The sequence below is a fragment of the Panthera uncia genome, chromosome D2, assembly GCF_023721935.1.
Source record: "Panthera uncia isolate 11264 chromosome D2, Puncia_PCG_1.0, whole genome shotgun sequence".
Lineage (NCBI taxonomy): Eukaryota > Metazoa > Chordata > Mammalia > Carnivora > Felidae > Panthera > Panthera uncia.
Genome location: NC_064818.1, coordinates 72,808,757 through 72,823,384, shown reverse-complemented (window position 1 = coordinate 72,823,384; position 14,628 = coordinate 72,808,757). Strand labels below are relative to the sequence as shown.

Here is a 14,628-nt window from a genome sequence, read left to right as displayed (position 1 = left end):
CCCAGTTATATTCTTTTTAAAATAAACTTTTTGTTTTGAGACAGAGTCATGTATTTAAATTGGAAAAGATAAGGGAAAAAGTTTTCTTTAAAAAATAAGCAAATAGGGATAAGTGGTAATTTTTGTTAAGTATTAAAAGAGGTGAGGTGTGTAGAAAGTGAGAAGTCATCCTAGTCCATCTGACTTCTTTAGATATTTTCCTGTATTAAGTAATCCTTGAACCTTTTGTAACTGCCATGTCACCTAGCTTAGTCACTGTTAATGTGGGTAAGCTATAGGAATCAGGGTCACAGAGGCTGGACTTTTAATTCAGTTTACTCTCAAAGACCCAGTGGAAACTTACATAAAGGAACTGGAATGGGGTGCTTGGGTGGTTCATTTGGATGAGGATTCGACTCTTGATTTCAGCGCAGGTCATGATTTCACAGTTCCTGGGATTGAGCCTCGCATTTGGCTCTGGGCTTCAGCACAGAGCCTACTTGGGATTCTCTTTCTCTCCCTCTCTGTCTGCCCCTCCCCAACTCACTCTCTGTCAAAATAAATAAATAAACTTAAAAAAAAAGGAACTGGAGAATAGGTGTGGACTATCCTTGTGTTGGGGCTCACGGGGATTCTGAACTGTTAGTTCTACGTGGCCTTTAATGATTTGTTACCGTTTCTGTTGTTTTCTTACCAGCCTTTGTGGCTGCCATCACTGATGGAGAAACTGTTCATGTGTCCATTCTTTCCTTAGATGAGCTGGTCACTTTTTATTTTTATTATTATTATTATTTTTTTTTAATTTTTTTTAACATTTATTTATTTTTCAGACAGAGAGAGACACAGCATGAACGGGGGAGGGGCAGAGAGAGAGAGGGAAACACAGAATCGGAAGCAGGCTCCAGGCTCTGAGCCATCAGCCCAGAGCCCGACGCGGGGCTCGAACCCGCAGACCGTGAGATCATGACCTGAGCCGAAGTCGGACGCTTAACCGACTGAGCCACCCAGGTGCCCCTATTTTTATTATTTTTAAAACATTTTATTTTTGGGAGGCACCTGGTGGCTCTGTCAGTTAAGCATCTGGCTCTTGATTTTGGCTCAGGTCATGATCTCACCATTCATGGGTTCGAGCCTGTGTCAGGCTCCATGCTGACAGTGGAAACTGCTTGGGATTCTCTTTCTCTCCCTCTCTGTTTCTGTCCCTCCCCTGCGTGCGACCTACATGCTTGCCCTCTCTCAAAATAAATAAACTTTAAAAAATATATATATATATATATCTGATTTTTTTTTTTTTAAGTAATCTCTACCTTCAACGTGGGGCTCAAAGTCATGACCCCAACACCAAGAGTCATTTGCTCTACCAATTGAGCCAGGCAGGCACTACGGAGCTGGTCACTCTTTAGAATTCATTTCACCTAGCTGGACAGTGCAGCTGTAAAATACAGAGACCTCAGATCCCTGATGAGTTTGGAAAACTGATTATGTATTTTAACTAGTTTTTTTGTTATCATGAGGGTGGGACTGATGTTTTCTAGCAGCTTTCTGCATTCTGAGTGGATGTGGAACTTCCATTACATTTTAATAACTTTATAATCACAACAGTGATTTGGCAACAGTCAAGAAGCTGTTACATTTAAAATAAAAATTTAGGTAGAGTTTATCACTAATGTTAAAATGTTAGTGTATCATTTTTTACTAATTTGAGTACAGTTTGCAGCTAAATTGTTCCTGTTGTCATGCAGTAAATGCCTTGTGTTGCATGGGTGATTACTGCTCAACCCTCTCTTGAATCCTCTGGGCTTCCTTCCCATAAAACTGCTTTTCCTTCACAGTGGTCTATGCTTGACTTTTCTAAATATTTAGTGGCCGCTGACCAGCTGTTTAAAGAATCCCCTGAAATTCTCAGTAAAAATATACACTTCTGGAAGGGCACCTGGGTGGCTCAGTCGGTTAAGGGTCCGACTTCAGCTCAGGTCATGATCTTACAGTTTGAGCCCCATGTCAGGCTCTGTGCTCACAGTGCAGAGCCTGGAGCTTGCTTTGAGTCCTGTGTCTCCCTCTCTCTCTGCCCCTTCCCCGCTCATGCTTTGTCTGTCTGTCTTTCTCTCTCTCTCTCAAAATAAATAAATATTTTAAAAATATATATCTATACACTTCTGGAAAGTTTCGGAGTTAGGACTTTGGAGTGTGGCTCAGGAATCTGCATCATTAACAAGCCCTTCGGGTGATGTGGAGAACAACATTCTTTGAGACCCGCTGGCCTGGAGAAGTGCACCACTGTTGCTGAACCTGGTCTCTCTTAAGCAAGGAGTGGTGTCAATCTTGTTTAAATAGAAGACTGTGTTATGGCTGAAGCCACTCAACACATTTGCACCACTGAAGTTCTAGTCTGGGTTAGAGAAGTATCCATGCAGACCGGATAATATAAACAGTAAAGCACAGTTTAAGTGTCTCATGAAGAGGGACAGGTAAAATAGACAATGGTGTGTCCAGATGGTCATTATGTGGTAGAAATGTATTTGACCTAGGAGATGTTGCTGTATAGCTGAGTGATAAAAGCAGATTACAAAATAATGTAATTCCATGTTTGTTAAAACATGCACACACATACAAGAACAGATGGAAATGTTAATGGTAGTTATCTACCAATGTTGGTAGTGGTGGTTTTTCTATAATTGCGTTTTTAATCTTTTAAAATTTTAGTAAACATGTATTACTTCTGTAAAGATACATGTTAGTAGCCTTATGTGTTTTAGACTCTCCTCTCCCATCCTTTCTTCTTCCCTATTTCATTTTAACATGCAAAAGTCATTTCTTTATTTGAAGACAATGTTATTATGAACATAAAAGCACATATTCTTTTTTTTTAGGTTAATTTTTTATTTATTTTGAGAGAGAAGGGGAAAGCGAGAGAATCCCAAGCAGGCTCTGCACTATTAGCACAGAGCTTGATGTGGGGCTTGAACTCATGAACTGTGAGACATGACCTGAGCCGAAATCCTGAGTTGGTTGCCTAACTGACTGCAACACCCAGGTGCCCCAAAGCACATATTCTAAAAAATTTTTTTCATGTTTCATTTTGGTGGGATGGGGTTGGGGGCAGAGGCGGAAGAGGAGGGATATAAATAGGAAATTGTGGAACTTGTTTGTATCTTACATTTGTGTCCATTTTGATAGCCACTAGCCATGTGCATCTCTTCAAATGAAAATGGAATAAAAACTCAGTTCCTTAGTTTCATTACATACATCTCAAGTGCTCAGTAGCCCTACATGGCTAGTGCAGGTATAGGACTTTTCCATCATCGCAGAAAGTCCTGTTGGCAGTACTGACCTCGATCGTAAGTATTTTTAAGTCTATTGTCTAGTAAAATTCTTGAAATAAATCATGGTGCTATAAAATTAATATACATCCCTTTAGAATAACTGACCACACTTTTTTATCTAGCTTTCAAAACTAAAGATAAACTTTTGTTTTCCTTCCCTTCTGTGAAGGCTTGGTATGGTATGTCAAATCCAGCTCTTCCCTCCTTGCTCTAAGAAATATTCTTAATGAATAATATATATATATATATTATTTATATATTTATATATTATATATAAATAATATATACATTATTATATATGTATAATATATACACATATATATTATATGTATAATATAATACAATATTATTATACATATATATTATATGTATAATATAATATTATATGTATGTGTATGTATATATGTATACATACATACATGTGTGTATATATATAAAATATTAGTGATTCTTAGCAGGTTGGGTCTTCAAAACTAGGTGCTGCCAAAGTTCTTTTGATTCCTATACCATAATCCATAAGACTATCATCTAGTTCTTTTTTCTTAACTTAAAAATATTTTAAAAAGTGCTGTCTATAAAATAACATCTATTTGAAGTTATTAATTGCAACATTGCGGTAACAAAAGATTGAAAACAAGCTGTCAATATGGAGATTAACTAGTACATTCAGATATTGTACTTAGAACAGGTTTCTTAAAGTGTGGTTTGAAACTTACTAGTTTCCCTGAAATCCTTTCAGGGGTCTGCAAAATTGAAACTGTCTCTAGTACTACTAAGATGTTTTTTGCCCTTTTCTGTGTTGATACTTGTTCTGGTAGTGCACAAGCAGTGGTGCAAACTGTTGGTGCCTTTGCACAAATCTTCACTTTCACATGCTGCAGTAGAAAACGAAAGCATTTCACTTAAGAATATGCTAGACGAAGCAGTGAAAATTATTAACTTTATGGTAACTTTGGGTACTTTAAAAAATATCCTGGGGGCGCCTGGGTGGCTCAGTCGGTGAAGCGTCCGACTTCTGGCTGAGGTCATGACCTCGTAGTTCGTGGGTTTGAGCCCCACGTCAGGCTCTGGGCTGATGGCTCGGAGCCTGGAGCCTGTTTCCGATTCTGTGTCTCCCTCTCTCTCTGCCCCTCCCCCGTTCATGCTCTGTCTCTCTCTGTCCCAAAAATAAATAAAAAACGTTGAAAAAAAAATTAAAAAAAAAAAAAAAAGACTCTCCTGATGAGATAGGTGGTGATAGTAACAAATGTAATTTTTTCTTTTTCATGTATAGTGAAACGTGTCAACGTGTGGAAGATCTGCATAACTCAGTCAGTATTTTATAAATGACCACTTTATGATGATATAAAATGTATGTGGTAAAAGATCCATTCATAGTACAAGATAGACCAGTGGGTTTTAATGTAATAGAGTACAAAGAATTCATAATAGTTTCAGCTTTCCTGTTGCAACTAACCTTTAAGAAACTACCACTTGTCAAGTTTCAAAGAAAAATATCCACAATTACCTGAAAAGGATATTAAAAATGCCTTCCTTATCTGCCTACATATCTGTGTGAGGCTAGATTTTCTTCATTTACTTCAACCAAAACAACATACCATGACTGATTCCATACAACAGCAGGTATGAGAATCTAGCAGTTAAGCTAGATTCTGTTAAGCCAGGTGCTAAAGAGGCTTGCAAAAATGTAAAAACATTGTCATTTTTCTTACCTTTTTTGGGAAAATAGTTATTTGCATACAACTAGCTTGTAACCTAAAGTATATACTATAACATTTAAGTGTTAAAATGAAATAACTTTATTACTGTCATTTTGGAATAAGAATACATATTTTTAAAACCAAGGTTTAATTTCTAGTATGGTAATTATTGATAGACACAATCCATATAATACAAGCTTTTTGGAAGCTTTAATAATTTTTAGGAGTGTCAAGTGATTCTGAGACCAAAACGTTTGAGAGCCACTAGAATAAAAGTCTGCAGGATAATGTTGTTAGGAAAGGTACAGATTGTTTTGGTTGTATATTAGCATTTGGGTGGAAAGGGATATAAATGGGATAGTTATTTTCTTGTATGTATGTAAAATTCTTCTGGAAGGATATAAAGGAATTAAGTGTTGGTTGGTCCAGCGAGGAAGGAGTAAAGGTAAACTCTTTACTTCCTTTTGAATGCATTTGAATTTTAAACCAGATGAATGTATTACCCATTTAAAAACAGAAGAGATTGAAACATTCCTACTAGCTGTGTTATGAATTTCAGGGAATCTAGGTCTGTTATGAAAAGTTGGAGCAAGTTTGGAGCATTGGTCATTTTTCTGGCACCTTGCTTTTTCTTGTTTTTCTTTTCTTTTCTTTCTTTTTTTTTTTTTTTTAGAAGAAAAATGAACCTTGCTTATTTTAGGGATAAAAAATTGCATTTAATGTCCAAGCCAAATACATTCATATTGAAATGATGTAAATCAAATAGGTAGCAATTTCCCCAGTGGGGCCCAAGGTATACTGAACTTAAGTTTTAAGGAGGAACAATCTGTTATTTTTTTTAATAGCAGTTATTTCTAGTTCCTAGTAAAGAGATTGGATTTATTTTAGAAGACTGTTATAATTTATAGTCCTGTCATTTAAAAGGTTTTGAATAAGTGCTGCATGAAATGTGGAACTAAAAAAGCTAAGTGAATGTTCTGACATTTGACTTAGTACAAAAAGTGCTTTTTAATACTCATAACCTTTGAGGCTTTGGGAATTCTTGAAAAGAATAACTAAGGAATTCAATTTTATTTATTCTGTCTGCTATTAAGTGTGCCTTTTGATCAGTGTTCATACTTTTAACTTCTGAATAAAGTGTCCTTTTATGAAAAGGGAAAATTATTTTAATGCAAAAACTCTTCAGATTTTCTTTTTCTCATATAATACTTCTAAAATTTATTTCTTTGGATGCTGAAATATCATTTCCAGAGCTCTTTGCAGCAGTTTAGAAAAAGATATTACATGTGATTCTGTCCATTAGTTATAGTTAAAAGTATGCTTATAATGTGGAACCATTTCCCCCAACTTCTTTAGTTAACAAAAGACTGCGTTTCATAATGTTAATAGGTTTTTCTGAAGTATTAGACAAATAGGTGGTTAACTCAGAAAGTTTACTTATCCTCACTAGTTGCATATGCATTTGTAATGTTTGACATTTTTCAAAGCATATTCATATTGTTTTCTTTGATTGTTGGCATATCTTAGAAGTAGCACAGTTAGTATTCTTCCTATTTCATATTTATGGAAATTGAAATTCAGAAAGCTAAATGAATTGCCTAAGGTCATACAGTCTTGTCAGATAATAAAAAAGCAGTTTAGATAAAAACAAGGCTAGATTAGATTAGATTTAGATACATTTAGAGACATTTAGATTTAAGGAAGACTGTCCTTGCAAAAATGCATTTATCTCTGCGTGCTGTGTTCCAGGTTCTGTGGTCAGCTGCGGAGGCATAAAGAAAAGACACAGGTCTTGCCCTCCGGGGACTTGAAGTTTAGTGGCAAAGACCAGCTAGTGGGAGAAGTGAAGAAGAGGGATGGTGCCCTGTTGGCGGCCTATATCTCAGACAGTTTTGAGAAAGGGACACAAATCTTGAAGGGTGAATAGAAGTTAGCCAGGGTGAGTCTCATCAGGGCCTAGTGATAGAGACGTTCAGGAAGAGGGGTCAAGGAGGTCTCCAACAGCACACCGACGTTGTTTGGGAACTGTTTGGTAGTGCCTTGTGAGTGCTGTGCCGGGCCGTGTACAAGAGGGAGCAAGATGTGAAAGCAGAGAGGCAGATGGGGTGCCCTGAATTGTTCTAAAGGTTACAGGGTGCCAAACAAGGAGGGTGGATACATGGAAGGACTCAGATTGACCAGGGTTTGAGTCCTAGTTCTTGGGCTTACTGGCTGTGGGGCTGTAGACAAGTGACTCCTTCTGAGCCCTTAGTTGCCTCATACGTAGAATGGAAATAACATTCAATTTGCAGGTAATTAGGAGGACCAAGAAAAATAAAGGTGAAAAAAGGACCTAGTTTGTGCCAACCCTCTATTCAATAATGAAAGATGAATTAGAAGTAGGGACAGTTCACTACACATACTCTAACGTCTAAGTAGAACTGAAAAAAGTATAAATTAAGTCTTATTTTAAAAATAGTATTAGAACATTGGGACATTTCTAAAACAGTATAGCTGAAATGGTTTTATAATTTCATTGCTTAAATTTAGCACTTAGGAATCTTTTCAGCATAGCATTTCCTTATACCTTGTTTGAAAGCAAGACCTTCTGTGCAGGTTATGGTTGTCAGGTAGTGAGACTTCGCCGGGTTGGAACCACCTGTTTGCATGGCAGGTTGTGCCATGCCCATCCCCCTAACTCTCTAGCTCTGGAATGAATTCGTAGCTGGGAGACCTGGGTCTATCCTATTTACTCTCTAATTTTAGACAAATGACTTGCCCATTTGTGCGTTTCTTCAATATTAAAATGGCACCTAATTAATTTACCTTTAGAGAATAAAATGCAACGGTAGATGGATGTACTTTCATAAAACACAGTGCCTTAGTCTGCTTCGGCTGCCATAACAAAATACCGCAGACTCTGGTTGGTTTAAACAACAGAAATTTATTTCTCACTGTTCTCGAGGCTGGGGAGTCCAAGATTAATGTAGCCTCTGATTTGGTTTCTGATGAGAGCTCTTTTTCTGGCTTGTAGACAGCTATGGGCTTGCTGGGTGCTCACATGGCCTTTCCTCTGAGTGTGTTGGGGGATAGATAGGTGGAGGAGGGAGATAGAAAGAGAGAGGGAGGAAGGTTGAGCCCCCTGGTATCTTTTTCTCATGACACTAATCCTAAAGGATCAGGGCTCCACTCTTATGACCTCATTTAGCCTTAATTGCTTCCTTTTTCCAAATATAGGCACAGTAGTTCAGGCTTCAACGTAGGAATTTGGGGAGGGGGACACATAATTCAGTCCATAACCTGCAGTAAAATTGGAAGTTTTTCTTTCGATGGCTTTATGACCTGGTATTTTGGTAACAATGAGTTAAAAGCCAGGCATGTATTATGTTTATTTTGTTGCTCTCCAGAGCTGCAGATGTATATGAACCATTTAAGTCTCTGCTTTCTAACTAATTGGTTAGCTATAGAAGTGGTATAGAACTCGGAATATTACTGTGCCTAAGGTAATTATAAAAATTCAGCAAACTTTTTTTTTTTTTAATTTTATTTATTTATTTTGAGAGAGAGAGGGCAGAGAGAGAATCCCAAGCAGGCTCTGCATTGTCAGCATGGATCCTGATGTAGGGCTCCAGCTCACCAAGTGTGAGATCATGATCTGAGCTGAAACCAAGAGAGTTGGACGTTTAACCAGCTGAGCCACCCAAGCGCCCCCAACAGCCGTTCTCATAGTGTATTAAGTCTGTACCATTTCCTTGAGTTTTTTTTTTTTTTTTTTTTCTTATTCTAGGTCCAAATACAGCCTGGTTCTTATCAGAAATGTACACATAGTTTAGTGATAATTTTAAAAATCATTTATCTTAATAAATACAACTTGTGAATTCAACTTTTTACTCATTAACCGAGCAAGCCTTTTAGCTAGCATGGTAAAGTTACACAGTTTTTAAAGACGGCAAAACCAAACTTCAGTTTTGCGTAGCAGATTTTGAAACAGAGATAGAAGTCTAAACTAAATTTCAGGATATACACCTTCTCCTTTTTTTTATTGGGAATTTCAATATGAATTTTGACTTGGACTTCTGAGTGTATTTGCATTTTAGATCTGCATTGGAAAGTCTTTATACTTGGTTTCGCATAATGATCACATTTATGTTCTTTCTCACAGGCCAGCCCTCCAGATCTCTATATTGAAAGATTTAATATAGCCCTTGGACAATATATGGGAGCATTGCAGAGCATTGTGCCTCTTTTCATATATATGGTAAGTTAGAGCTGTTTTCCCTTTCCAAAGTATCTCAGTTTATTGGCCTAAGTACAGATAGATGCAGAATTAAGCATGTTCTCTTTCTCTTTTACTACTTATTATGTTAGAAATGGAAATTAATCGGGGCGCCTGGGTGGCGCAGTCGGTTAAGCGTCCGACTTCAGCCAGGTCACGATCTCGAGGTCCGTGAGTTCGAGCCCCGCGTCGGGCTCTGGGCTGACGGCTCGGAGCCTGGAGCCTGTTTCCGATTCTGTGTCTCCCTCTCTCTCTGCCCCTCCCCCGTTCATGCTCTGTCTCTCTCTGTCCCAAAAATAAATAAAAAACGTTGAAAAAAAAATTAAAAAAAAAAAAAAAGAAATGGAAATTAATCTACCTCAGTAATGTTTGATTGTGTTGACATAGACTTGTTTACCCTTTTACTGTTTAAAAACTCCATAAATAACACTGCTGAATAGACAATTAGGCATTAATAATCAGCAGTCACTGTGTTAGCATTTATTTTATTTCTGCCATATGGAAGATCCTGTGCTTAGGAAATAAAGATATAGAAGAAAGATTTCTTGTCCTCGGAAAGTAGAGAGTTAAGCAATATATTTAAAAACATGATGTGTGATAATGTCAAGGAAGTCACCCCATAAAAAAAGTAGAATAATAAAATTTTCTTCCATTATGATGTCTTTCATTTGGAGAATTATGCCATAAGTATAGTTTGTAGTCTGTTGACTTTGTTGATTTGCCTCCTTCTCTCTCCTAAATATATAAAGCCATAGAAATTTTTTTTTTTTAATCTTTATTTATTTTAGAGAGAGAGAGTGTGCAAGTGGGGAAGGGGCAGAGAGAGAGAAGGAGACACAGAATCTGAAGCAGGCTCCAGGCTCTTAGCTGTCAGCACAGAGCCCGATAGGGGGTTGGAACCCACGAACCGTGAGATTGTGACCTGAGCCGAAGTCGGACAGTCAAACCGGCTAAGCCACCCAGGTGCCCAAGCCATAGAACCCTGATGTTGGTGTTCTTACTGAAGGCAGGGGCCCTTAACCATTTTTGCAATTCCTCTTTGTTTTTTAGATTAGGAAATGGGATGTTTGGGTTGATCTGTATTCTGTAGCATAAAGATTGCTATCTGTGAAATACTAATCTCCAAAATGATTTATTCTCCATAAAATATACCTTGCTGAAAAAACAAAACAGAACATTGGGAGAAATCTGTATTATCAGCAGGGGACTATTATTTAAATAACTTGTGGGAGATACTTAACAGTAGAAAAGTAAGCAGTTGAAGGTAATAACATGTATGTACATTTAGAGAGAAATCTCCAGATACATTAGGTAAAAAAAAGCAACATGCAAAGCAGTATGTAATATTTCTTTATAGCAAGTGTTTTCTCTTTATTATGGAAAATAAAGCATATTCATATATATGCAAGCAGCATTTTAGAAAGAATATACAAAAGTTTCCGCAGTAGAATGGGGCCTTTGGGAATGCGACAGAGGGTCTGTTGTGCGAGACTTATTTTTGTTGCATGGTTTTATTTTGTCACCATGTGCGTATTATGATTTTTATAATCTTCTGTCTAAGAATTAAAAGAATCAGAGAGCAACTTGCTAATGTTCTTTCTTGTATTTCCCACACCTGTCCATGGAGTTGACATTTAAGTATGAACAAGTTCAATCTTGTTTGACTTGCCAGTCTTTCTCATCAGGATGCTTTTGGCTACAAAAAACAGAACACCTGATTCAAAGTGATTTAAGCAAATTAGGAAAAGTATTAATCCCTTGGAATAAAACTCTGCAAATAAGGCTGTCTCTAGGGTTGGTTGAATCCGTGGTTCAGTAGTGTTACCAAGGATTCAGGTTCTTTTTTGTCTCTTCGCTGTACACAGCATCTGTTTCATCTTATTCTCATGGTCGTAAAGTGACTATAAGATGCTTGGCACCAAAGCCTAGGTTTCCCTCAGTCTGATTGTTCTATGTTGGGTCATGTGTCTGCCTTTGAATCAAAAACCATTCCTAAGAAATGCCACAGGCCGAATAACTTAGACTAATGATTACAATGGATTGTATGTTGGGGAGTCAACCAGTGCCTGCTCAGCCTAGATCGTTGGTAAAGGGGGTACCTTTCCCTAGTGTTTCCTGTTGTTGCCTTTCAATGATGGAGTGTTTCTAAAGGGCATGTTATGTGCCTCTCCCGCAGGGTGGTCCATGTGTCTCTATATCTGTTTAGTTAATGTTGAGTATCTTCCCGTGTTCTTTTGGAGTGTGTGTGTGGTTCATAGCATTTTATCTTTATGTACTTTAACCCCTTGCCAGAAAGACATATAACTAATAGTAGCAGGGCTTTTGTTTTTTGATATTGGGGTTTAATATTTTAATTGATGCCCTTATAAATTGTTTCCTAAAATAATTTATTTTTTAGTGCTTCAGTTCATTAGATCATTTCCCCCTAATCGATACACTAAGCATAATGTATTTTATCTTTCAGAATAAGTTTTACATCGAAACCAAGCTTAACAGAGACCTAAAAGATGACCTTATAAAGCTGTTTACGGAACATGTTGCAGAAAAGCACATTTACAGCCTAATGCGTAAGTATTTTCAACTTATAGGGATGAGCTAACACTAACAAGATTTTTTTGTTTTTGTTTTTAAGCTTCTTTATTTTGAGAGAGAGTGAGAGCATGAGCAAGGGAGGAGCGTAGCGAGAGGGGAAAGAGAATCCCAGGCAGGCTGTGTGCTGTTGGTGCAAAGCCCAACGCAGGGCTCGACCTCATGAACTGACCTCACAAACTGTGAGATCACCATCCGAGCTGAAATCAAGAGTCGTACTCCTAACCGACTGAGCCACCTAGGCACCCCAGTGATCTTTTTGATTTTTGATTAGAGAGCATCGGTATATAAAGCCCAGTGTTGACATCTTCTGAATCATAGCAAGAAGTGTTGGAAGTTCAGTTCTGTAGAGAGAGACCCAAAGGAATCGAAAATGTGATTTGAAGCCCCCTGGAGAGCTGGGGGCACTTAGCCAGGTTATTGGGCAGTGAGTGCCTTTATTATCTGGCCTGACACTTCCTCTTCCCCCGCATCCCTCCACCAACAATGGGGGAAGTTAACCCCTAACTTTGTTACTGGTAATTCTAGAAGGAGCATAATACTGTATCTTTGAAATGGAAGCACAGAATCCTCTCTGATTTTTTTACCCTTTGATATAAAAATCTCTTCTCAAAAAAAAAAAAAATCTCTAGTCTGGCTCTGTCACTTATTAACTATATGTTAGGCAAGCTTCTCAGCCTCTGGTCCTGAGTTTTTCTTCTATTAGTTGGGACTTGTAAAATGTTTACTGTAATGGCAACATAGTTAGCAAGTAAGCAGATCAAAGTGCCAAGTTCAGTTAGTTTTTCTCTCCCCCTATTCCCTGGCCCCCTGCCCCATCCCAGTAGGTGGCATCTTATCCTACCTTTCCTGAAAGAGTATACCTCTCTACGTGGAGTTTAGGAAGTCCCTACAACCTAATGTCTCAGCATCTTTTAAAAGCTCCTATTTTATGCAGTATATTATTGAAGTCGTTTTTTAGAATTTGGCAGATATTTGGATTTGTAGTATGGATTTTTTGCTTTCCTAATAGTCATAAATAGTCTGTACCACAGCAAACTTTTATTAGTATTTACAGAAGAATTATTCTAAGCTTGACCATAAACTCTTTCTAATTTTTGAGTTTAAATTAAGAGAAGGAACTGTTAAACATTGGGCTGGTTTATTTTAGAAAAGCAGAGTTTTCAAATAATATGCTAGATGAAGATAATATTTGTTTCATTATTATGTTCCCAACAGATTCTAGAATCAGAATAGAGACTGATACCTTGGGAGTACGACTTTTGAAAAAACTGGACATATGTTTATAAACATCTTTAAACGTAATCTCATGAGATATTGCAGCTGTTATAACCACTTAAATATTATCTTTGATGTTGACATTGTCTTTGCCTTCATTGTAAATTAGAACAGAGTATTTTGAAGTCTTTCCTTTTAAAATTCTTTGAGAAACGCTGCCATTTGGTAGAAAAGCTTATTTAATCAAATACTTTGTGAGTATGTTTTTATATTTGTCATTAATTTGGAAATCAATTTTATTAGGCAAAAACAAAGAAAATATTCAAAGAGAATATAGTATTCCAGATCTGGTGAGACAACTCTGTCTTCAATCCATGTAAGCCTTCCATAAATTCATGATATTTTATAAGATCAGACCACATAAAGACATAAAATCCGGAAAAAAATGAATTTTTTTTTTCCTTTTAAACCTTCAATTAATTTGTACTTTATTTTTTAAAAAAAAGTAATTATCATCTTGTTTATTATATAATCTGATTTTCAACCAAAATTATATTTAAAGGTAGACAGGCTTTTCTTTTCCAAGTAAACTGTAAAGTTCCTTAAGCTTTTGTGAATTGGATAAACCTGAGTTTATCAGTTATCTGTTGAGCAGTTACCAGGCATTGTGCTTAGAGTAAGGGATTCACACAGTGATCACTGGCCTAGTTTGGGCTCTGTAACAACAAGAGACACTCTACGTGTTTAATAATGTTATGTTTTAAAAAAAAGATTTTTTAAAAATAAACACACACATATAGTGCTTACTATGTAGTAGGACCTATTCTAGGTACTTTAGGACAGTCATTACCTCCATTTTACAGATGGAGAAAATGAGGCATAGAAAGGCTAATATTAATTAAATCAGAAAAACACAGCTATTAAGAATTGATTTCTTGGCCCTAGTTGACATTTTCCTATACTTATCCCCTCCAGCAAAAATAGCTACACTCAATGTGTATAATTTTCTGAATTCTGATCAGTAATTTCCTTTTTGTGGCTTTAGATACATTTGAAAATGCTAGTGTTTATTATTACCGTGTAACATATCACCTCAAAACATAATCTTTTATAAAATCTCTTATTTTGCTCACATCTGCAATTTGGGCAGGGCTTTGCGGGGCACTTTATCTCTTTTGTACTCAGCATCGGCTGATGCGACTCACCCAGGGGTCGGGGACTTCGAAGATGGGTCACTCATATGACTGGCAAGTTGTGGTGGCTGTAGTTTTCTCTCTTGTGTTTCCTCTAAGAGTGAGTGTCCCAAGATCTAGGAAATGGAAACTGCCAGTTTCTGAAGTCCTGGGCCTAGAAACTGGCACAGTGTCACTTTTGCTGTCTTCTGTTGAGCAGGCAGTTATAGAACCCAGATTCCAGGGGACTGGACAGGGACACCTCTCAGTGGGAGGCCTGTTGAAACAATTTAGGGGCCATGTTTTACAGCAGAGCAAAATGAACACCCTCTCTGCTAATGAATAATTGGTATTCGAATGCCCTGGTTTTTAAAAATTGGTGTATTATTTTT

At 37.2% G+C, this 14,628-nt stretch overlaps 1 protein-coding gene across 7 annotated transcripts in view; it reads left to right on the top strand.

Moving 5' to 3' along the window:
- CACUL1 (CDK2 associated cullin domain 1) overlaps positions 1–14,628 on the top strand; it is an 83,365-nt gene that overhangs the window by 40,430 nt on the left and 28,307 nt on the right. For all 7 annotated transcript variants that reach the window (XR_007460966.1, XR_007460965.1, XR_007460964.1 and 4 more), the window contains exons 4-5: positions 9,144–9,239; positions 11,722–11,824. Coding sequence is in view for 1 of the 7 variants with exons in the window: in XM_049646557.1 (XP_049502514.1) it covers positions 9,144–9,239; positions 11,722–11,824 (199 nt within the window). In the remaining 6 variants the exon portion in view is untranslated. The remainder of the gene's footprint in view (positions 1–9,143; positions 9,240–11,721; positions 11,825–14,628) is intronic.